Source organism: Oryx dammah, unplaced genomic scaffold (genome assembly GCF_014754425.2).
Source record: "Oryx dammah isolate SB20612 unplaced genomic scaffold, SCBI_Odam_1.1 HiC_scaffold_5, whole genome shotgun sequence".
Lineage (NCBI taxonomy): Eukaryota > Metazoa > Chordata > Mammalia > Artiodactyla > Bovidae > Oryx > Oryx dammah.
In genome coordinates, this window is record NW_024070189.1 from 93,474,938 (window position 1) to 93,500,643 (window position 25,706).

Sequence of the window (25,706 nt, forward strand, 5' to 3'; positions counted from 1 at the left end):
GTAAGTGGCAAAATTATGATTTGAAAGAATGAAGAAACTATGTTACAATTATTTTTAACTTTAATTTCTGTATTCAGAAAAATTATCTTTAAAATACATTTTTAGATTAAAATTTAAATTAAATTAAAATTAAAATCTCTAAAAGAATCCTATTTACACATATGAAAAGCATGTATACTTTCAATATTTTCTAATATGTATATTTCCACCATCAGCTGATGAAACCAAACAGACAAAATACAATAAAGGGTAGTCTGAAATGCTTTTACATATAAAATGAACCTTTTGGATACAAGAATGGCCAAAACAAAAAGGATGTGCTTACTTTATACTGGAGGTTCAAATGGTAAAGCATCCACCTGCCATGCGGGAGACCTGGGTTTGATCCCTGGTTTGGGAAGATCCCCTGGAGGAGGGCATGGCAACCCACTCCAGCATTCTTGCCGGGAGAATCCCCATGGACAGAGGAGCTTGGTGGGCTTGGTGGGTTGCAAAGAGTCAGACATGACTGAGTGACAAAGCACAAACAAAAAAGATGCTATATACTAAATGATGGAGGCCCCAGCTGACTTAGTAGCAGAAGCTTTGAGGAGCCATTAATCTGAAATGGAACAATTATTTGTAACTCTTTATGACTGAGTGTAGTTGTACACAGAGACTTAAAAAAGAAAAGAGAATCCCCGGCTGAATAGAGGTGAAGTAGTTTTGATTGTTTTTAATATCTGAATGAATAATGTTATCTCTCTGAGTGGTATATTATTCAAAGCAAATGTAACAGAGACTTATTAAGAGATAAAATCTGCATGCCAGTTTCTCTTGGAATCTATTTGATTCTTTAAACCTTTCAGATAATTCATCACAGGTTTTAGGAGAATAATGTAGCGCTTTGGGACAAAGATACAGCCTAGGAGCCCAGCACTGGAGGCCAAGATGGAGAAGGTCTCCACAGCCACCATGACCTTGCCCTTGGTGCTGTGGTAGACGAGGAGGAGGGTGACCGAGACACTGAGAAACACCACCATGCGGAAGGTCGGGAACTTGGCTTCACTGAAGGTGTCAGGCAGGTTTCTGTCCAGGAAAGCCAAGGACAAGGTCCCCAGGGCTAAGGAGCCCAGGTAGCCCAGGACATGGTAGAAGGCAGTGACCAAGCCCTTGTTGCACACCATGAGGAGCTCCTTGGGCTCAGAGTGAGTGTCCGTCTCAAGGAAAGGGGGAGAGGTTCCCAGCCAGACTCCACAGATATTCACCTGGATCAAGGAGCACATGGGAAAGACATAGTAGCTCCTGTTACCAGCGATCGTCTCATGGCTCTTCCTGGTTTCCTGGCCTTGAATGCCTGGATCACAGCCAGGGTTTTGGCTAAAACAGTGGCCACAGCCACAGTGAACACAGCTCCAAACGTGATCTGTTGGAGGATGCAGGTGGCTGTGTGGGGTTGATTGATGGAGTAAGGAGCAGAGGAAGCACAGGAGGAGGGAGATGAGCAGGACATGGCTGAGAGCCCGGTTATTGGCCTTGACTGTGGAGGTGTCTCGGTGCTTCACAAAGACCCACAAAACTACAGCCGTGATAACACACAAGCACAGAGCTGTGCAGGCCAGTGACATCCCCAGAGAACCCTCGAATGCCAGGAAGGTCACAACCCTGGGGAGGCAGTGATTTCTCTCCCTGTTTGGATACTCTCAGTCTGGGCATGGGACACACTGCTCTGCATCTAGAGAGAGAGCAGACTCACCATTTCATTATCCCAAGTTTTATTTGTAAAACATTTAAATATGTAAGAAATAGAAATATACCATCTCGTGCAGTGTGCATATTGATCCCCTCTGATGAAATATTCAGACATATCAAATTAGAAAATGTTGCTGGGAAAGTTAAAATGGAACCTTTGTACCTTCTTGATGGGAATGTAAAATGGTGCAGCTGCTGTGAGAAACAGTCTGGCAGTTCTTAAAACTTTAACACAGAATTACTGTTAGAGTGAGCAATTCCCATCTAGGTGTATATTCCCTAAAGTTGAAGGCAGTGAATTGGATAATATCTTACCAGCATTACTTACAATAGCCAAAAAACGGAAACAACCCTGATGCCCATTGAGAGATAAATGATTAAACAAAATAAGATGCATACACAAAATGCAAGAATGTCCTGCCTTAAAAAGAAATGAATTTATCTGCCACATGCTACAACATACATGAACCTTGAAAGTCTTATCCTTTAGAAAGAAGCCACATGCCAAGGGAAGAATATGCTTTTATTTATGAATGTACTTAGAATAGTCAAATTCATAGACACAGAAAGTAGAATGATGTTTACCATGGAATTGAGAGTAACTGTTTCATGTAACTGATGAAGTTAGGGGTTATAAGTTCTGCGGAAGAACAGTGGAAAAGGTGGTACAGCAGTAGAAATTTATTAATGTCCTTGAATTGTACTCAAGAATAATTAAAATTATAAATTTTAATGTAATATGTATTTCAGCACAATAAAAATGAAGACATAAAAAATGCATAAATACATGAATTAATGCCTAATGACTAATGACATTAGAAACTAATGCCTAGTGACTCCTTTCCCAAAGTGCTCAGTATTCTTTCCTCCTGAAATAGGTAGAGGTGGAGTTACCGTAGACCATTATGAAATATTTTATCTATGTGGTTGGAAACGTATCTCTCTGGACACAATGCACAAGTAGAAGTAGCAAACAGGTTGTCCTTCCTGTGGGGTTTTTCTGAATCCTGAAATGTAACTCTGGCTACACACAGATATCGGTGTCTGGAAGGAAAGAGAGAGTCTTTGGTCAAATTTGGCACATGGTTAGCTGCTGTCAGAGGATGTCTCTATTTCTCTCAGAAGGAAGGATGTTTCCTCTTCTGTGACATCACTAGCTCCCCTCCCCAATCCCAGCCTTGTCACCGTCTCCAGAAATCTAAGTATGAGATACTAAATGATGTTTCCACATTCTTTCTTCTGAAATATTTATGGAGACAACCCAAATATTACCAACGTATTTCAAGGTTTTTGTTTCATATATTCCTGGCAACATAGCTTGACTTTCTCTTGTTAAACCACCTAGTCCAAACATCTTCTCAGTGCAACAACTATCCCTGTGATCATAGGACTAAAGTTTTAGGTGCAGAAAACTATTTTCTTTGCTCTCCTATTGGCCGCATAGAGGATGTAGGTTTTAGGTCAAAGAACCTAACAATGTGGAAAGCAGACACACTATGAAAAGTGGCTTCATAAACAATAAATGTAGACTGTGAAGACACCAACTGTGAGAGAGTGTTATGAACTGCAGATTGTGATTAACACAATTCATGGTTCCTGACAGGAATGGCACAGATTTGTAAAACAATTCAAAATACTTTTATGTGCAAAATGTTAAAGCGTCACATAGAGAATCACATTAAAATTAGCCTGAAGTTTTCAATGTGGGAAATTTTGTGAAAATAGTAGTCAATGCTTTGAAATATGAATTAGAATGAAGTTTGGCGATCCAGTAATGTGCATATAACCATAAGAAAGTGTAAATGGAATATACAGAGAAATAGTTGGCATTCATAATCTACTTGTGTTTATCTAAACATAAGAAGGGAGTGAAGGGGGGTGGTCCTAAGATGGTGGAGGAATAGGACGGGGAGACCACATTCTCCCCCACAAATTCATCGAAAGATCATTTGAACACTGAGCAAATTCCACAAAACAACTTCTGAACGCTGGCAGAGGACACCAGGCACCCGGAAAGGCAGCCCATTCCCTTTGAAAGGAGGTAGGACAAAATATAAAAGATAAAAAGAGAGAGAGACAAAAGAGTTAGGGACAGAGACCCATTCCAGGGAGGGAGTCGTGAAGGAGGAGAAGTTTCCAAACACCAGGAAACCCTGTCACCGGCAGGTCTGTGGGGAGTTTTGGAACCTCAGAGGGGAACATAACCAGGAGAGAAAAAAAAAAAAAAAAAAAAAAACCCACAGATTACACGCCTAACTGCAACTCCCAGTGGAGAAGTGCCCAGATGCTTGCGTCAGCCAGCAGCGAGTGGGGGCTGAACAGGGAGTTGTGGGCTGCATGCTTAGGGTAAGGACCAGGCCTGAATGCCCTGAGGACAAACTGAGGAAGCTAACGTGAGATAGCAACCCAAAGTGTGGGATAGGCAGAGAGAGAGAAAAAAAATAACTTTCCCGCGAAAAGCTCTAACCAAAGGCACTGCTGGGTCTACTCAAGGAACAAAGAACTGAGCAAATACCAGAGGAGAGCTAGTGGGTTGTAGACCGGCCCATCCCCACGCCGGAGACAGAGGCGGGCAGGCAACAGCCAGAGCCGGAAGGTAAGGGGCAATCTCGGCCCCAGTGAAGGCATCCTCCACCAAACTGTGAGCAGGCTCCCAGTTGCTAACCAAGTCTTCCTGGGATCCTGGACAGTTGACATCTGCCAGAAGGGTCGCAGTCAGAGATCAGCTCCCCAGAGGAGACACATCTGAGATGGGTGCACCCAGGAAACTGAGGGGCTGGGACCCGGGAGGTGATAAGATGCACCACCCAGTTGGGAGAATGTGCTCGCCAAGCACCTGGTCACCTGAGCTGCTCGGACCTGGGAAGGGCACAAAACGCAGGCCCAACTGAGTCTGTGCCTTTGTGGAGTACCCAAGCACCTGAACCTGAGTAGCTTAGACCTGGGAAGTGCACACAACCCAGGTCCTACTTTAGAGAGTTCCCCTGCAGAGCAACCTGGAGCCTGAGCAGTGTGGACTAGGAAAGTGGCAGCAAACCCAGCGTGACCCAGACACTGCGAGCACTTCCCACAAATGCCAGTGATATTTGTTTGTGGTGTTCATCCCTCCCCACAACAAAACTGAACAAGTGAGCCTAAATAAGTGACCACCTTCACCCTGTTGTGTCAGGGTGGAAATTAGACACTGAAGAGACTTGCAAACAGAGGAAGCCAAAATAAACAAAGAAGAGGGAGGTGCTCTGGAAGTGACAGGTGCAACAGATGAAAACCCTGTAGTTAGCACTGACTACATTGGAAGGGGTCTATAGACCTTGAGAAGAAGTATAAGCTGGAAAAAGGTACTATCTGGAACTGAACTGACCCCACACTGCCCTTAACAGCTCCAGAGAAATTCCTAGATATACTTTACAAGTATCATTTTTAAATTTAAATTTTTTTATTTTTAAGTTCTTTATTACTCCTTTAATTTTCATTTTTATAACCTACTATTACCTTGCAAAAAAAGACCCTATTTTTAAAGCAAATTTCATACATATATATTTTATAATTTTTGTGATTTTGTTTTGTCTCTTTCATATTGTATTTTTGAGAGTCAACCTCTACTCTAGATTTTTAATCTTTGTTTTTTGCTTTTTGTTATCAAGTTTGTACCTTTAAGAATCTAATCTTCAGCTTTGCGCAGTGGCAGTATCGTAGCCAGTGAGGTTTATCCAAGGCGTGATTATTGCTAATTGAAAAGAATCTAATCTTCAGTACCCATTTTTACTTAGGGGTGTGATTACTACCTTGATTGCTCTCTCCCCCTTTTGACTCTCCTTTTTCTCCCGCAGGTCACCTCTATCTCCTCCCTCCCGCTTCTCTTCTCTACCCAACTCTGTGAATCTCTTTCAGTGTTTTGGGCTGTGGAGAACACTTAGGGAACTGATTACTGGCTAGATCTGTCTCTCTCCTTTTGACTCCCCCTCTTCTCCTCCTGGTCACCTCTATCTCCTTCCTCCCTCTTCTCTTCTCTGTGTAACTCTGTGAACCTCTCTGACTGTTCCAGACTGTGGAAAGCACATAAGGAACTGATTACTGGCTAGAATGCTCTCCCCCCTTTTGATTTGTCCTATTCTCCTCCTGGTCACCTCTATCTCCCTCCTTCCTCTTGTCTTCTCCATGTAACTCAGTGAACCTCTCTGGGTGTCCCTCACTGTGGAGAATCTTTTCACCATTAACCTAGATGTTTTGTCATCAGTGCTGTATGGATGGAGAAGTCTTGAGGATACTGTAAGAATAAGACTGAAAGCCAGAGGCAGGAGGCTTAAATTCAAAACTTGAGAACACCAGAAAACTCCCAACCCCAGGGAACATTAATCAATAAGAGCTCATCCAAGAGCCTCCATACCTATACTGAAACCAAACTCCACCCAAGAGCCAACAAGTTTCAGAGCAAGACATATCAAGCTAATTCTCCAGCAATGCAGGAACATAGCCCTGAGCATTAAAATACAGGCTGCCCAAAGTCACACCAAACCCAATGATACCTCAAAACTCACTACTGGACACTTCATTGCACTCCAGAGAGAAGAGATCCAGCTCTACTGACCAGTACACTGATGCAAGCTTCCCTGACCAGGAAACCTTGACAAGCCACTAGTCCAACCCCACACACAGGGAGCAACCTCCACAATAAAGAAGAACCACAGACTTCCAGCATACAGAAAGGCTACCCCAAACAGAGCAATCTAAACAAGATGAAAAGGCAGAGAAATATTCAGCAGGTAAAGGAATGTGATAAATGCCCACCATACCAAACAAAAGAGGAGGAGATAGGGAGTCTACCTGAAAAAGAATTCAAAATAATGATAGTAAAGATGATCCAAAATCTTGGAAACAAAATGCAGTTACGGATAAATGATCTGGAGACAAGGACTGAGAAGATGCAAGGAATTTTTAACAAGGACCTAGAAGAAATAAAAAAGTGTTAATCAATAATGAATAATGCAATAACTGAGATCAAAAGCACTCTGGAGGGAACCAACAGTAGAATAACTAAGGCAGAAGATAGGATAAGTGTGGTGGAAGATAGAATGGTGGAAATAAATGAAGCAAAGAGGAAAAAAGAAAAAAGAATTAAAAGAAATGAGGACAACCTTAGAGATCTCTGGGATAATGTCAAACGCCCCAACATTCAAATCACAGGAGTCTCAGAAGAAGAAGACAAAAAGAAAGGCCATGAGAAAATACTTGAGGAGATAATAGTTGAAAACTTCCCTAAAATGGGGAAGGAAATAGCAATCCAAGTCCAAGAAACGCAGAGGGTCCCAAACAGGATCAACCCAAGGTGAAACACCCCAAGATATATTAATCAAATTAATGAAGATCAAACACAAAGGGCAAATATTAAAAGCAGCAAGGGAAAGGCAACAAATAACACGCAAGGGGATTCCCATAAGGATAACAGCTGATCTTTCAATAGAAACTCTTCACGCCAGAAGGGAATGGCAGGACATACTTAAAGTGATGAAAGAGAAAAACCTACAACCCAGATTACTGTACCCAGCACGGATCTCATTCAAATATTAAAGAGAAATCAAAAGCTTTACAGACAAGAAAAAGCTGAGAGAATTCAGCACCACCAAACCAGCTTTTCAACAAATGCTATAGGATCTTCTCTAAATAGGAAACACAAAAAGGGTTTATAAACTCGAACCCAAAACAACAAAGTAAATGGCAATGGGATCATACTTATCAACAATTACCTTAAATGTAAATAGACTGAATGCCTCCAACCAAAAGACAAAGACTGGCTGAATGGATACAAAAACAAGACCCCTATATATGCTGTCTACAAAAGACCCACCACAAACCAAGGGACACATACAGAGTGAAAGTGAAGGGCTGGAAAAAGATATTTCACCCAAATGGAGACCGAAAGAAAGCAGGAGTAGCAATACTCACATCAGATAAAATAGACTTTGAAATAAAGGCCATGAAAAGAGGCAAAGAAAGACACTACATAATGATCAAAGGATCAATCCAAGAATAAGATATAACAATTATATATGCATTTGCCAAATCCAGACTTAAATTGAAGAAAGTAGGGAAAACCAATAGACCATTCAGGTCTAAATCAAATGACCTAAATCATATCCCTTATGATTATACAGTGGAAGTGAGAAATAGATTTAAGGGACTAGATCTGATAGACAAAGTGCTTGATGAACTATGGATGGAGGTTTGTGACACTGTACAGGAGACAGGGAACAAGACCATCCCCAAGAAAAATAAATGCAAAGAAAGCAAAATGGCTGTCTGAGGAGGCCTTACAAATAGCTGTGAAAAGAAGAGAAGTGAAAAGCAAAGAAGAAAAGAAAAGATATACCCATTTGAATGCAGAGTTCCAAAGAATAGCAAAGACAGATAAGAAAGCCTTCCTCAGTAATCAATGCAAAGAAGTAGAGGAAATGGGAATGGGAGAGAATGGGAAAGACTAGAGATCTCTTCAAGAAAATTAGAGATACCAAGGGAACATTTCAAGCAAAGATGGGCTCGATAAAGGACAGAAATGGTATGGACCTAACAGAAGCAGGAGATATTAAGAAGAGGTGGCAAGAATACATAGAAAAACTGTACAAAAAAGATCATGACCCAGATAATCATGATGGTATGATCACTCACCTAGAGCCAGACATCCTGGAATGTGAAGTCAAGTGGGCCTTAGGAAGCATCACTATGAACAAAGCTGATGGAGGTGATGGAATTCCAGTTGAGCTATTTCAAATCCTAAAGATGATGCTGTGAAAGTGCTGCACTCAATATACCAGCAAATTTGGAAAACTCAGCAATGGCCACAGGACTGGAAAAGGTCAGTTTTCATTCCAATCCCAAAGAAAGGCAATGCCAAAGAATGCTCAAACTACCACACAATTGCACTCATCTCACCCACTAGCAAAGTAATGCTCAAAATTCTCCAAGCCAGGCTTCAGCAATATGTGAACCGTGAACTTCCTGATGTTCAAGCTGGTTTTAGAAAAGGCAGAGGAACCAGAGATCAAATTGCCAACATCCTCTGGATCATGGAAAGAGCAAGAGAGTTCCAGAAAAACATCTATTTCTGCTTTATTGACTATGCCAAAGCCTTTGACTGTGTGGATCATAATAAACTGTGGAAAATTCTGAAAGAGATGGGAATACCAGACCACCTGACCTGCCTCTTGAGAAATCTGTATGCAGGTCAGGAAGCAACAGTTCGAACTGGACATGGAACAACAGACTGGTTCCAAGTCAGAAAAGGAGTACATCAAGGCTGTATATTGTCACCCTGCTTATTTAACTTATATGCAGAGTCCATCATGAGAAACACTGGACTGGAAGAAACACAAGCTGGAATCAAGATTGCCAGGAGAAATATCAATAACCTCAGATATGCAGATGACACCACCATTATGGCAGAAAGTGAAGAGGAACTAAAAAGCCTCTTGATGAAAGTGCAAGAGGAGAGTGAAAAAGTTGGCTTAAAGCTCACCATTCAGAAAACGAAGATCATGGCATCTGGTCCCATCACTTCCTGGGAAATAGATGGGGAAACAGTGAAAACAGTGTCAGACTTTATTTTTTGGGGCTCCAAAATCACTGCAGATGGTGACTGCAGCCATGAAATTAAAAGACACTTACTCAAAGACGCTTACTCCTTGGAAGAAAAGTTATGACCAACCAGATAGCATATAAAAAAGCAGAGACATTACTTTGTCGACTAAGGTCCATCTATTCAAGGCTATGGTTTTTCCAGTAGTCATGTATGGATGTGAGAGTTGGACTGTGAAGAAAGCTGAGCGCCGAAGAATTGATGCTTTTGAACTGTGGTGTTGGAGAAGACTCTTGAGAGTCCCTTGGACTGCAAGGAGATGCAACCAGTCCATTCTGAAGGAGATCAGCCCTGGGATTTCTTTGGAAGGAATGACGCTAAAGCTGAAGCTCCAGTACTTTGGCCACGTCATGCGAAGAGTTGACTCATTGGAAAAGACTTTGATGCTGGGAGGGATTGGGGGCAGGAGGAGAAGGGGACGACAGAGGATGAGATGGATGGATGGCATGACTGACTCGATGGACATGAATCTGAGTGAACCCCGGGAGGTGGTGATGGACAGGGAGGCCTGACATGCTGCAATTCAAAGAGTCAGGCACGACTGAGCGACTGAAATGAACTGAACTGAACTGAAAATCACTACAGATGGTGACTGCAGCCATGAAATTAAAAGACGCTTACTCCTTGGAAGGAAAGTTATGACCAACCTAGATAGCATATTCAAAAGCAGAGACATTACTTTGCCAACAAAGGTCTGTCTAATCAAGGCTATGGTTTTTCCAGTACTCATGTATGCATGTGAGAGTTGGACTGTAAAGAAAGCTGAGTGCCAAAGAATTGATGCTTTTGAACTGTGGTGTTGGAGAAGACTCTTGAGAGTCCATTGGACTGCAAGGAGATCCAAACAGTCCATCCTAAAGGAGATCAGTCCTGTGTGTTCAGTGGAAAGAGTGATGTTGAAGCTGAAACTCCAATACTTTGGCCACCTGATGCAAAGAACTGACTTACTGGAAAAGACCCTGATGCTGGGAAAGACTGAAGGTGGGAGGAGAAGGGGACAACAGAGGATGAGATGGTTGGATGGCATCACCGACTCGATGGACATGAGTTTGGGTAAACTCCAGGAGTTGGTGATGGACCAGGAAGCCTGGCGTGCTGCAGTCCATGGGGTCGAAAAGAGTTGGACACGACTGAGTGACTGAACTGAATTAAACATAGGAGCACAACATGTAAGGCAAATGCTAACAAGTATGAAAGGGGAAATTAACAATAACACAATAATAGTGGGAGACTTTAATACCCCACTCACATGTATGTATAGATCAACTAAACAGAAAATTAGCTAAGAAACACAAACTTTAAATGATACAATGGACCAGTTAGACCTAATTGATATTTATAGGACATTTCACCCCCAAACAATGAATTTCACCTTTTTCTCAAGTGCACATGGAACCTTCTCCAGGATAGCTCACATCCTGGGCCATAAATCTAGCCTTGGTAAATTCAAAAAAATGAAGTCATTCCAAGCATCTTTGCTGATCACAATGTAGTAAGATTAGATGTCAACTACAGGAAAAAACTATTAAAAATGCAAACATATGGAGGCTAAACCACATGCTTCTGAATAACCAACAAATCACAGGAGAAATCAAACAAGAAATCAAAATATGCAAAGAAATGAATTAAAATGAAAACACATCAACCCAAAACCTATGGGATTCAGTAAAAGCAGTGCTAAGGGGGAGGTTCATAGCAATACAAGCTTACCTCAAGAAACAAGAGAAAAATCAAATAAATAACCTAACTTTACACCTAAAGAGACCATAGCATAAATCAACAAAGCTAAAAGCTGGTTCTTTGAGATGATAAATAAAATAGACAAACCATTAGGCAGACTCATCAAGAAAAAAAGAGAGAAGAATCAAATCAACAAAATTAGAAATGAAAATGGAGAAATCACAACAGACAACACATAAATACAAAGGATCATAAGAGACTACTATCAGCAACTATATGCCAATAAAATGGACAACTTGGAAGAAATGGACGAATTCTTAGAAAAGTATAACCTTCCAAAACTGAACCAGGAAGAAATAGAAAACCTTAACAGACTCATTGCAAGTGCAGAAATCGAAACTGTAATCAGAAATATTCCAACAAACAAAAGCCCAGGACCAGATGGCTTCACAGCTGAATTCTACCAAAAATTTCGAGAACAGCTAACACCTATCCTACTCAAAGTCTTCCAGAAAATTGCAGAGGAAGGTAAACTTCCAAACTCATTCCTTGAAGCCACCATCACCCTAATACCAAAACCAGACAAAGATGCCACAAAAAAAGAAAACTACAGGCCAATATCACTGATGAATATAGATGCAAAAATCGTTAACAAATTCTAGCAAACAGAATCCAACAACATGTTAAAAAGATCATATATCATGACCAAGTGGACTTTATCCCAGGGATGCAAGTATTCTTCAATATTCGCAAGTCAATCAATGTGATACACCACATGAACAAATTGAAAGATAAAAACTATATGATTATCTCAATAGATGCAAAGAAAGCCTTTGACAAAATTCAACATCCATTTATGATTAAAAAAACCCTCCAGAAAGCAGGCATAGAAGGAACATACCTCAACATAATATAAGCCATATATGATAAACCCACAGCAAACATTATCCTCAATGGTGAAAAATTGAAAGCATTTCCCTTAAAGTCAGGAAGAAGACAAGGGTGCCCACTGTTACCACTACTATTCAACATAATTCTAGAAGTTTTGGCCACAGCAATCAGAGCAGAAAAAGAAATGAATTCAAATTGGAAAAGAAGAAGTAAAACTCTCACTGTTTGCAGATGACGTGATCCTCTACATAGAAAACCCTAAAGACTCCACCAGAAAATTACTAGAGCTAATCAATGAATATAGTAACATTGCAGGATATAAAATTAACACAGAGAAATCCCTTGTATTCCTATACACTAACAATGAGAAAACAGAGAAATTAAGGAAACAATTCCATTCACCATTGTGATGAAAAGAATAAAATACTTAGGAATAAATCTACCTAAAGAAACAAAAGACCTATATATAGAAAACTATAAAACACTGACGAAAGAAATAAAAGATGACACAAATAGATGGAGAAATATACCATGTTCATGGATTGGAAGAATCAATATAGTGAAAATGAATATACTACCAAAGCAATCTATAGATTCAATGCAACCCCTATCAAGCTACCAATGGTATTTTTCAGAGAACTAAAACAAATAATTTCACAATTTGTATGGAAATACAAAAAACCTCAAATAGCCAAAGCAATCTTGAGAAAGAAGAATGGAACTGGAGGAATCAACCTGCCTGGCGTCAGACTATACTACAAAGTACAGTCATCAAGACAGTATGGTACTGGCACAAAGACAGAAATATAGATCAATGGAACAAAATAGAAATCCTGGAGATAAACCCACGCACCTATGGACACCTTATCTTTCACAAAGCAGGCAAGAATATACAATGGAGTAAAGACAATCTCTTTAACAAGTGGTGCTGGGAAAATTGGTCAACCACTTGTAAAAGAATGAAACTAGAACACTTTCTAACACCATACAAAAATAAACTCAAAATGGATTAAAGATCTAAATGTAAGACCAGAAACTATAAAACTCCTAGAGGAAAATATAGGCAAAACACACTCCAACATAAATCACAGCAGGATCCTCTATGACCCACCTCCGAGAGTAATGGAAATAAAAGCAAAAATAAACAAACGGGACCTAATTAAACTGAAAAGCTTTTGCACAACGAAGGAAACTATAAGCAAGGTGAAAAGACAGCCTTCCAAATAGGAGAAAATAATAGCAAATGAAGCAAATGACAAAGAATTAATCTCAAAAATACACAAACAGCTCATGCAGCTCAATTCCAGAAAAATAAGTGACCCAATCAAAAAATGGACCAAAAAACTAAACAGACATTTCTCCAAAGAAGACATAAGGTGGCTAACAAACACACAAAAAGATGCTCAACATCAGTCATTATCAGAGAAATGCAAATTAAAACCACAACGAGGTACCATCTCATGCTGGTCAGAATGGCTGCTATCAAAAAGTCTACAAACAGTAAATGCTGGAGAGGGTGCGAAGAAAAGGGAACCCTCTTACACTGTTGGTGGGAATGCAAACCAGTACAGCCACTATGGAGAACAGTGTGGAGACTCCTTGAAAAACTGGAAATAGAACCACCATATGACACAGAAATCCCACTGCTGGGCATATACACCGAGGAAACCAGAATTGAAAGAGACCTGTGTACCCCAGTGTTCATCACAGCACTGTTTACAATAGCCAAGACATGGAAGCAATCTAGATGTCCATCGGCAGACAAGTGGATAGGAAACTTGTGGTACATATACACAATGGAATATTACTCAGCCATTAAGAAGAATGCACTTGAGTCAATTTTAATGAATGGATGAAACTGGAGCCTATTATGTAGAGTGGAGTAAGTCAGCCCTAGGAAATTTCAAAGACATGGGAAATAAAGGAAGTCTTAGATTAGCCCATTAGAGAGCCACTAGGTAGATTAAAAAAAAAACAGTTATGATTTTTTTAGCATAAGGTTCATATAGCTCCTTCTGGTACTAGTAACCTGTCTGAAGAAAGTGGGGTGTTGTTTAATAGGTCTCTTTGGGGAAGGAAAGTAACAAATGGTACCCACTTAAATTAAAACATCATGAAGCTTTATAACAAAATTCAGCTCTTTTTACTCTTCATTAAGAATTCTACATGTTGGAAACTAGAGTCTGGATACCAAGATCCTGGCGTGTTTCTTTTAAATTTATGTTAAAAGCTATTTTAAAATAGGTACTTTATTTGATCTGATTATTTGATTTAATCTACAACTTGACAATATGTATTTGCCTCTTGTGTTTGAGGACAGAAATTTCTAAATATATTCTGAAACAGATTTGTAGATTCACAAAAGCCTACATTAATTCACTTCTAAACCATGTAACTTATTTTGAGTTTGTAATTATCATCAGTGTTCTCACATTTTAAAATGTTTGCGGATTTCATAGGAATAATTATATCTAAAAATAGTTCATTTTCCAGGGTCTGTAGGATATCAGAGAGACCTCATTTCTCTTTGTCACAACAATCATTTCAATGAATATTTGGACAACAGCATATACACAACTATAGGTGACAGTGTTGGATTCTGTTATGGTAATTATGTCAATAATTCATGACATTAAGTACACTCCAAGGAAATGTTTAGATTTTTCCAGTTTTATGGTTTTTATATGTTTTGCTAAGTCTCCTCTGGCTATTTTACTATATTATACTCTAATCTAGGACTATTTCTCCAGCCTGCCTTCTAATACAAATAATTAGAAAGTAGAGACACTCCCTCATGCTGCAAGCCCCTCAGTTGTGTCTGACTCTTTGTGACCCCATGGGCTATACAGTCCATGGAATTCTCCAGGCCAGAATGTTGAAGTGAGTAGCCATTCCCTTCTCCAGGGAATCTTCCCAGTCCAGGGACCAAACCCAGGTGTCCCACATTGCAGGCAGATTCTTTACCAGCTGAGCCACAAGGGAAGCCCTAAAACATGGACTTTATCTAATTGTGTGGCACGCATATCTCTGGTTGAGTTAGTGTAATTGAGCCTGATAGAGGTCAAATAATTAGTAGCTTCCACCAAACTAGAAAATGTCCACACCTGAAATATTTCCATCAAACACTCCATTTCATATTTTGGTAAAAGAAGCAGAAGCAAACCATGAGGAAAAGAAACATGAAATGAGACAGCTGGAAGGGACAAAGATTTGGCAGAGGCCCTCACACAGAAGAGTAGAAACAGGATTGACGTTCTCCCCTCAAATCAGCAACTCTCCGGTATCAGGGCAGCTGCCAACAGAATTCATGTTGAAAAAATTCCAGACATAACTAATAAGGAAACAAGGTGCACATGTTCTAAACACATCTTCCACTTCTGAGGACATAGGCGTGTTGATAAACATTGCAGAACCATTAGAAACTCTATGAGCCAGCAAAACATGTGCAGAAAACAGACTGCTTGATGCAAACCCATTGTTAAGCCCTGCTATACTAACTCAAGTAGAGACATTCATGCCACACAGTTAAAGTCCATGTTTTAGGGCAGAATTTATCATTTTCCCCAGAGAAACTAATGATATAGATAAAAATGAAGGCCTTTACTGTCTTCTGACATAGTATCTACTTTTTTTCTTTTGCTTCCAGAATATTGGGCTGAATACCTCACTCTTGGTGGGAGTGAATTAATAATATTAATATTTGATGGGACTCATTTTTTTAGGGTGGAAAATCCAGGTCACTTCATGTCTCTCCATGGAGGCACATTTCAGCAATATCTCTGTCAGCAGCCAACATTCAGGCTGAGCCATGTTCTCTAAGAATGGCCTCAGGCCAGGGGACCAGTGTTTCAAAGGGATTGTGTGCCTCAGTCTGAGGGTTCTAGCAGCAGGAGGGGCTGGGATTCAGCAGTCCCACTAATTTTAAGACCTCCAGGAACAGAGCTTGGAAATCCTGCTGGTGAATAGAGAAAGATGCATAATTCTCTCCTCTCTTGAAAGGAGTGAAGAGGAAAAAATTTCAGATAATAGAAGGACAGAATATTCAGAATTCTTTGGTCTACATCTCTGCCACTTCTGTGCACACCTCAGATCGTTTTCAAGGAGATGAAACACACATATATGCAAATGCAAACAAGAACTTACAAATAAGGTATTATCAGTTGCTTTGGCCTTCTCAGGAAGGAGATCTGGAATACACCTGCTTGTAATTTTAATGTATGGATGGGGGAAAACCCACCACCACATCCCCATCTTTATACACTCTGTGCTTCAGGCAATCCACCTAATTCAAACTCTATCCCACATGCAGTGTGTAAAGACTGCAGGAGCAAGAAAAGGTAAATCGGAGAGAACAACATAGCAGGAGATGCCCAACCTAGAGACCAAGCGTCGTATCTAGGCTCAGCTCATGAGAAGAGGGGTTGGCATCTGATCCCTGCTCTGCTCTCAAAAAGGAAAATGCCCCTCATGTCGGCCCAGCCTATGCCCACAACCCCTCTGTCTCTCAGCCTGTGGAAAACTTGCAGGGCGTGTGCCAGACAAGGGTACACTTAGAATCAGAGAGCAGGTGTCTATAAGGGAGTCACAGTGCTGAGACCTCACCCTCAGTGTCCCCATGATGCGAGCAGCCTGCCTTCCCCTTCTTTTTACTGCTTCATGTCAGTCCCATGGAGGAGCTCTGGGGAGCCTCCTGTGCTGGGGCTCTGCACCTGCCTCCCTCAGTCCTGGTGAGAAGCAATGACCATAAACATGCTTTTCCCCTTCCCTCTGTGATTGCATCATAGTCTGTGACTCTCAAACTTCAGAGCTTGGGAGCAGAGAGGGAGATGTGGGGGAGACAAGCCCATCCTGACACTGAGGGCTCTGCCCTGCTATTGATGTCCCTGCATGGAGCTCATGGTGGTTGTGTCAGACACACCAAAGGGAAACTTTTCTGCACTCTTGGTGAGAACGTCAATTGGTGCAGCCATTAAGGAAAAAAAAAAAAAGTATGGAGGTTCATGAAAAAATTAAAATTAGAGCCACTGTAGGAACCAGCAATTCCACTTCTGGGTATGTATCAGGAAAAAAATGAAGCCAGTATCCTAAATAATCATCTACCCTCACATGATCATTGCAGGATCATTTCCAATAGTCAAGACATGGGAAAATGTCCTAAATATCAAAAGATGAGTAAATTTAAAAAGAGTGATTTTATATTTTACACATAGGTAGGTACAAACTACTACCATTTCACCTTTTAAATTATTTTATTAAATCTTCAATGTACAATAGCTTCTTTACACATGAACTAAATTTTTTTAGAAGAATGATGTTAGGTCTTATTACACGGTGATTCTAGCTAGTAGTTTTTCCAAATGTTGGGGAAAAACTTGAAAAAGGATTTTCACATCTCACCCAAAACACTGAAATTTAACATTATCAAAGAGATGCTTCTACACTCTTGAAGAGTGGCCACTGGAAAGACATTTCAAAAAGAAAGAATTGTATCTCAAAAGCATTTTTTATATGATTTTTTCCTCCAAAGATGGTAATGTTTTTACATAATTAAGTCCATTCACAAAATGGCTTTCTGCAAGTGCTGTCATGCCTTGGGCCACATCACCAAATATTTATGCATGACTGAAATGAGAGTTTCCTTGACATTGTTATTTCCATAGCCTGAAGCTGTTCTGTTACCTCTAGGCTCTCATTCTCCCTGATTTATTCAATCAAGCCCCTGTCAAATAACAAGCTCAATATCTCCATCTCTCCATAACCCCCACTTTCTCCATGGCCTCCTGGACAATAGTTTCCTCCACCATATGATCCTTCCATATTCCTACCATTCAGTTTCCCACTCTTCAGTAACTCGTACTTTGAAGGTTTCTGCTTATAATTTCCCAAATTATTGCAATTCTGACGTCCATCGTTCCTTCCTCTGTAGTTGGTATAACCAGCTCTGCAGCCCCTAGCCTGGTGGCCATGTCCAGGTCCTCCTCCATATCCAGGACTAACCCTCAAACTACCACCTCCTGGTCCTCCTCCATACCCATGGTCACCATCCCCAGATTTACCACCGCTTCCACCTCCATCAGACCCTCCTTTAAAGTCCCTTCCTTGTCCAGCTCCAAAATTTCCACCACCACCATGCAAGTATAGGAAATCAACCTTACCTCCTCCCTTTCCTATTCTAGAATGCTGGAGTTCCTGCATTTCTTGTCTAGACAAGGCCTTTCTTACTTCTGCATGATAACCATTGATGGTATGGTATTTCTGCAATACAAGCTTATCCACGGGATCGTGGTCATCAAAAGTCACAAACCCAAAGCCTCTTTTCCTTCCAGACTTCCTATCACTAATGATCTCAATGGCATTGATTTTTCCATATTTCCCAAAGTAATCTCTAAGATGATGCTTCTCCGTGTCTTCTCCAATTCTACAAACAAACAGCTTCTTTACAGTGACAAGAGCCCCTGGTTTTCCATAGTCCTCTCTTGGGACAGCACGTTTGGGGGCGACCCTTTTCCCATCGATGGAATGAGGTCTGGCCGCCATGGCAGCATCCACCTCAGCCATGGAGGAAAACGTGACAAAACCAAATCTTCTTGATGTCTGGCTGGCAGGATCTCTTATGACCACACAGTCTGTAAGATATCCCCAGTGCTGGTAGTAGTTCCATAGAGTTTCTTCTGTGGTTTCAGAGCTCAAGCCACCAACAAAGAGTTTGCGGAATTCTTCATTCTCTCTCTTATTCCTCTCCAACAGATCAGATGTTGACATTTTCTTCATCACGCGCTTGGGCGCTTGAGCCATTTTTCTGAAGCTGAGGAGGATGAAGGCCAGAGACTAACAGGAACCTGACCAGTCCTGGCTCCTGGCTTCTACTGCTCCGGAAACAGAGCCTCCAGGAGAGCCTCCAGGAGAACCTCCACGTCCTGGCTTCGGGGATGCTATTACTGCCTCTGGGGCCTCTGCCGCCCTTGAATCACTCTTGAGCCGCTTTCAATTTTTCTGCAAAACATTATTTAACAGAGTGACCTTTCCTGATGCATATTACCTTCTCTATGTTGATTTCTTCCCATTTTAAATTCTATCTGCATTATCTATTAATTTTACACTGTTTTCCTCACAAATGGTATATTCAGTGAATAGATGACTAATGTGGACTTTAAGGCTTTACGCTGAGTTATTTACCTTTTGCTTTGCCCTTACAGGGGCTTGCCTGGTGGCTTCAATGGTAAAGAATATGTCTGCATTGAGGGAGACCCATGTTCCATCCCTGGGTGGGAATATACCCTTGAGAAGGGAATGGTTACCCACTCCAGTATTCAGAGGAGCATGGCAGACTATAGTCCATGGGGTCACAAAGAGTTAAACACAACTGAGTGACTAACATACACACACATGGGGAAAGTGAAGCCAGAAAGGATAAAGGGAGGAAGAAATTTAAATTATTGATGATGAAAAGATTGGTGGTGTGGTGGTTTAGTCACTAAGTTGTGTTCAACTCTTTTCAACCCTTGGGCCATAGCCCGCCAGGATCCTCTGTCCATGGAATTCTCCAAGCAAGAATACTGGATTGGGTTGCCATTTCCTTCTCCAGGGGAAAGTTTAACTGAGGACATATTTGAGCAGAAAACTTAATTGCAAAAAAAAGAGAACAAAAGAAAGAAAAAGACTCAACCACAGCATGGGTAAAGAATTTTCCACAGAGGACAACAATTTGAACAAAGTAGAGCCAAGTATTGCTTCCATTTCTTGGTGATGTCGATTTTTTTTTTTAATCTGTCCTGTTATTCCAAGAAAGTTTCAAATGCAAAACTATACAAAACCTTGAATATTTTGTAACATTAACACTTAGGATATACCTTTTGATAACATAACTTTTTCTTGTAAGAGCTAACTCTAGGAAATTTCCCCTAGAAAAGAATGCAATTAGACACTGTTCCCATCAATATGGATGCCCCACTTACCAGAACAGGCTGATCTGTGAAAGAGGCTGATGCTGGTTACCCCTGACTTGAGAGCTGTCCTGTGACCCAATCCTGAGATGTAGACCAGCTGTAGCTTGCCAGAGAAAGCAGTGACTTCTGCCTCGGATTCCCCTTTTATGGAGGGAGTAGGTAACCCAATCAGTGGATTTTTCAAAGACACACCCTATCTCAGATCAAAGGGATTTAAGAGATTCTTCAGTCTTTATACACAAATGCAAAAATAGGAGGCTGTTAACACTGTCAGAAACTATCCTAGATGAAAAAAAATGGGACTTCGTTGTTGGCACCATGGATGAGAATCTGCCTGCTAAAGCAAGGGACACAGGTTCGATCCCCAGTCCAGGATTCCGCATGCTGTGAAGCAAATAAGCCAGTGTGCCAGCTCAACTACTGAGCCCGCACTCTAGAGCCTGTGGTCTGCAACAATAGAAGCCCCAATTCATTGCAATTAGAGAAAGCCCACACAGAGCAGGGAATACCCAGCACAGCCAAAAAGAAAAAAATGTTTAAAAAATGTAATACATCTATGTATGAAGTGGTATTTGCAGTTCTTATCAAGTTAATCTTTCATTTTTCTCCCACTATGGATACAGTTAACAAAAATAGGAGTTTCTATCTATATACAAAGATTTCTAGAAAATGATGTTATAATAGCAAAAAGGAAAAATAGAGACCTTTTGAATGTTTATCAATAATTGTTGAGGTTGTTTATTTGGTAAGTCCTGTCTGTGACTCTGTGAGCCCTTTAAACTATATAGCCCGCCAAACTCCTCTGTTCATGGGCTTTTCCAGACAAGAATACTAGAGTGAACTGCCTTGTCCTTCTCCAGGGGATCTTCCCAACCCAGGGATCAAACCAAAGTATTCTGCTCCAAAATGCTTGTTGACAAGCCTGTAATGTCTATATCACACAGCCATTCTTTAGTATTTTGTAGTTTACCCTTCAACTAATTCCTGGTTAATGTTTGATGATTTCAATCATCTTACTCTTTTCTGATCCTTTAATGTAATTAGTCTCTCCCTTTACCTCCCTAGACTAGGGTTTAACACTTCTATTAATCCACTTTTTGTCTGGAAACTTGTCAGTCACAATCATACACACATCAGTGTGTAGTTACACTAGTGATTACACTATAAATACTTCGCTTAATAGTCTAATACAGATAATTATTTTTAGCACCTTTTCCAAATGCTAATAATACTTTAGAACATTTTCAATTCCATTTTAACTTCCTTGACTCAAGTTCCAGAAAAACATCTATTTCTACTTTATTGCCTATGCCAAAGCCTTTGACTGTGTGGATCACAATAAACTGTGGAACATTCTGAAAGAGATGGGAATACCAGACCACCTGACCTGCCTCTTGAGAAACCTATATGCAGGCCAGAAAGCAACAGTTAGAACTGGACATGGAACAACAGACTGGTTCCAAATAGGAAAAGGAGTACGTCAAGGCTGTATATTGTCACCCTGCTTATTTAACTTATATGCAGAGTCCATCATGAGAAACGCTGGACTGGAAGAAACACAAACTGAAATCAAGATTGCCGGGAGAAATATCAATAACCTCAGATATGGCAGAAAGTGAAGAGGAACTAAAAAGCCTCTTGATGAAAGTGAAAGAGGAGAGTGAAAAAGTTGGCTTAAAGCTCAACATTCAGAAAACGAAGATCATGGCATTTGGTCCCATCACTCCATGGGAAATAGATGGGGAAACAGTGGAAACAGTGTCAGACTTTATTTTTGGGGGCTCCAAAATCACTGCAGATGGTGACTGCAGCCATGAAATTAAAAGACGCTTACTCCTTGGAAGAAAAGTTATGACCAACCTAGATAGCATATTCAAAAGCAGAGACATTACTTTGCCAACAAAGGTCCATCTAGTCAAGGCTATGGTTTTTCCAGTGGTCATGTATGGATGTGAGAGTTGGACTGTGAAGAAGGCTGAGTGCTGAAGAATGGATGCTTTTGAACTGTGGTGTTGGAGAAGACTCTTGAGAGTCCCTTGGACTGCAAGGAGATCCAACCAGTCCATTCTAAAGGAGATCAGCCCTGGGATTTCTTTGGAAGGAAGGATGCTAAAGCTGAAACTCCAGTACTTTGGCCATGTCATGCGAAGAGTTGACTCACTGGAAAAGACTCTGATGCTGGGAGGGATTGGGGGCAGGAGGAGAAGGGGACGACAGAGGATGAGATGGCTGGATGGCATCACTGACTGGATGGACGTGAGTCTGAGTGAACTCCAGAAGTTGGTGATGGACAGGGAGGCCTGGCGTGCTGCAATTCATGGGGTCGCAAAGAGTCAGACACGACTGAGGGACTGAACTGAACTGAACTGAACTGACTCTTCCATTACTGTTGTCATTGTTTTAATGCTACAGATATTTTAATGTCCCTGAGATAAACCTAGAAGTGCTTTTATGAAGAAAATTTATTCATAATTATTTTGAAATTATCCTTTCTTTTCCTATTCATGCTTTTTGCATTCCTGGTTTTTAATATGGAATTATTTTATTTTGGACTTAACAACTCACTCTAGTATTTTGTCTAATTCAATGTGGTTCACAATGAAGTGTTTCACTTAAGTTTTGGCAGACATCTCTACTTGGGGCAATGTTGATTCTGGGTATAAAACTCTAGCTGGATTTGATTCTTCTTACCTTATTAAAAATGGTGTTCAAGGGACTTCCCTGGTGATCCATTGGTTAAGACTCTGAACTCCCAGTTCAGGGGGCACGCGTTCGAGCCCTGGTTTGGAAACCAAGATCGTGCATGCCTCTTGGCCCTATCCACACACGCCCCCCACCAAAAAAAGTATAAAAATAGTACTCTCTTGTTATCCATCTTATTTTATTTTTCCTTAGACATCACCAATTAGCGTTTTTTTTACTGGTATTCTCTAAAAGTGCATTACATCAACTTTGGCTTTTAGACCATATTTTAACTCATTATTGTATCTTGTGTATATACAATATTTGACTCAGGATGTTGAGTTATTGCAAACATTAGGTGATATCTTTTTAAACCATGCTTGTGTATTTTCACTTCTGATATAAATTTCTCCCCACTTTCTCTCTACTCTCCTTTTCATCACATCTCACTTCTGTTCTAACTGTTCTGAATTTTCCAAGATTATTCCCCTTGGATCCTTTTGAGATATTTGCTTTTGAACTGTCTTGCTGTTTAGTAATCTGGTCTATGCTGGGATCAATATATTCTTAGCTAATTAAGTTCTTCATTTCAGAAAGTTATAAACAATATGCAACTTTAAGGTTTGAAAGAAAACAGTTGCTCAATGAGGAGAAAATGAATTCCATTTAGTACAATAAATCTCAAGTAGATAAGGGAAATTTGTAACTTAGATCATATTAAAATATTTTAGGCATCTGTAGTCATCAAAATTCATCTGAAAACTTGAGCAGAGGAAGAGATTTGCATTACATATCTTAGTAAAGTACATCAAACTGAATACTGTAAATATAATAATTCTGTCTGATGAAACAAATACTGAAAAAACACTGGGAAATGGGTCAAACTATAAAATAGAAATGCTGTAAGAAAGGATAAGTTAATACTTGGTGTGAGTCTTCTCTTAGAACTGTCAGTCTTGTGAAATCTCAATGTAGGTCAAGAATAATGGATCAAATTTCAAATTTAACTGTTGACTTAACAAGGGCTGTAATCATAAGACACCAGTTTTCAAGGCTCAGAATGAAGAAAAGGATATAATGTTTTCTGATGTGGATGACATTTTGAAATATTTCTTTTTTTTTCTTTAAGGACAAATATTATCTAAAGCAGTGTTCTCTTTCAATTTACTTTCTTTAGTATGCTTTCTACAAAATTTAAAATTACATAGGTCATATTGTCATGTTCTGTTTGTGTTGGCTGGATAGAGCTATGTTTGGTGGTCACTTTTTGTGTGTCCACTTGATTGGGCTTACAGATACCAAGACAGCTGGTTAAGCTTTGTTCCTAGGTGTGTTCTTGAGAGTATTTCTGGAAGAGATTAGCATTTGATTCATAGACTGAGCAAAAGACACCCAACCTCATCAGTGTGGGTGTTATTTAATCTCCTGAGGACCAAAAGAAATGGAACAAAAAGATGAAGGAAGGGTGATTCCACCCCCTCTTCTTGAGCTGCAATGCCCATCTTTTCCTCCCCTTGGACATCAGAGCTCCTGGTTCCCAGGCTTTCACACTTGGACTTAATTATACCATTAGCTTTTCTGCTTCTTCAGCTTGGAGATGATCATTTAGGGGACTTCTCCATCTCAAACCTATAAGGCAATTCCTATAATAAATTTCCAGATACATATGAAAAGTTAAGGTTGACTCAGGTTTTTTAAATATTTATTTTATTTATTTGGCTGCTCCAGGTCTTAGTTGTATCATGTGGGATCTTCCGTTGTGACACATGTGATCTGGTTCCCTGACTAGGGATCCCACCCAGGCCCCCTGCATTGTGAACATAGAGTCTTAGTCACTGGGAAGTAAGTCCCTAACCCAGGTTTGTATTTCAGCTAGATAATTGCCTCTAGATCTCATGACTAGATAACAAGGAGAAAGGATTTGGAATCTTAAGCTATAGTGGCTAATTTATTGTGTGAATTATTGATTGAAGGAATCAGGTTATCTTTCAAACTTCACTATAATTGGGGTTTTGACCATTGACCCTGTAAAGGGTCATTTACCTTTACCCTCTGCATCTAACATTCCAGAAGAGTCATAGTTGGGCTTAGAGGTACCTGTTTTCTTTGGGGTTTAGGGCAAGAAACACTCACATGTGGTGTTATAGCCATTCACCAGAGGACAATACAATGTCTTCACTGCAGTTTTAAATTTTAACTATTATCTGACAATTGCACAAACCTACTCATTTCTTGGAGAAGGAAATGGCAACCTACTTGAGCATTCTTGCCTGGAGAATCCCATGGACAGAGGAGCCTGGTAGGCTACAGTCCATGGGGTTGCAAAGAGTTAGACACAACTGAGTAACTTCACTTTCACTTTCACTCATTTCTTACTGTCTATGCATGCTGCTGCTAAGTTGCTTCAGTCGTGTCCAACTCTGTGCGACCCCATAGACAGCAACCCATCAGGCTCCCCCGTCCCTGGGATTTTCCAGGCAAGAGTACTGGAGTGGGGTGCCATTGCCTTCTTCTATCAAAGGTCAGATAGCTATATTTCTCCAGATCTATAAGAAAACAGTTGACTTCTGACTTCTGTATCCTCAGTCTTTCCATACTCTCTTATTAATTGTTGGAGTGATTTCTGGTGTTATGGATCCTTTCAGATATTTTACATAGAAAATCCTGTCATACACAGCAGAGCCAGTTTCATTTCTTCCTTCCAAATCTGTATATATTTTATTTCCTTTTCTTGTCTTATTGCATGAGCTGGGCCTTCCAGTATAGTGTGGAACAAGAGTGGTGAGAGGACACCTTACCTAGTGTCTTAGTATCTTAACAACAACAAAAAAAAACCTTCTTGTTTCTCACCAGTAAGTGTGATGTTGTCTACGGGTTTCATGCAAATGTTCTATCTTAAGAGGCAGAACTCCCCTCTATTCCTAGTGCATTATCATAAGTGGATATTCAGTTCAGTTCAGTTCAGTTCAATTCAGTTCAGTTCAGTCGCTCAGTTGTGTCCGACTCTTTGCGACCCCATGAATCGCAGCACGCCAGGCCTCCCTGTCCATTACCAACTCCCGGAGTTCACTCAGACCCATGTCCATCGAGTCAGTGATGCCATCCAGCCATCTCATCCTCTGTCGTCCCCTTCTCCTCCTGCCCCC

General features: G+C 40.5%; 1 protein-coding gene and 1 pseudogene across 1 annotated transcript; one reads left to right on the forward strand and one right to left on the reverse strand.

Annotated features, from left to right (window-relative positions):
* Nucleotides 1-785: 785 nt before the first annotated feature.
* On the reverse strand, nucleotides 786-18,727 carry LOC120864571. The gene is given in 3 exon segments (XM_040241626.1): nucleotides 786-1,336; nucleotides 17,790-18,025; nucleotides 18,120-18,727. Coding segments are annotated over 3 exon segments (1,395 nt in total).
* Nucleotides 5,402-5,519, forward strand: LOC120864966 (annotated as a pseudogene).
* Nucleotides 18,728-25,706: the final 6,979 nt, after the last annotated feature.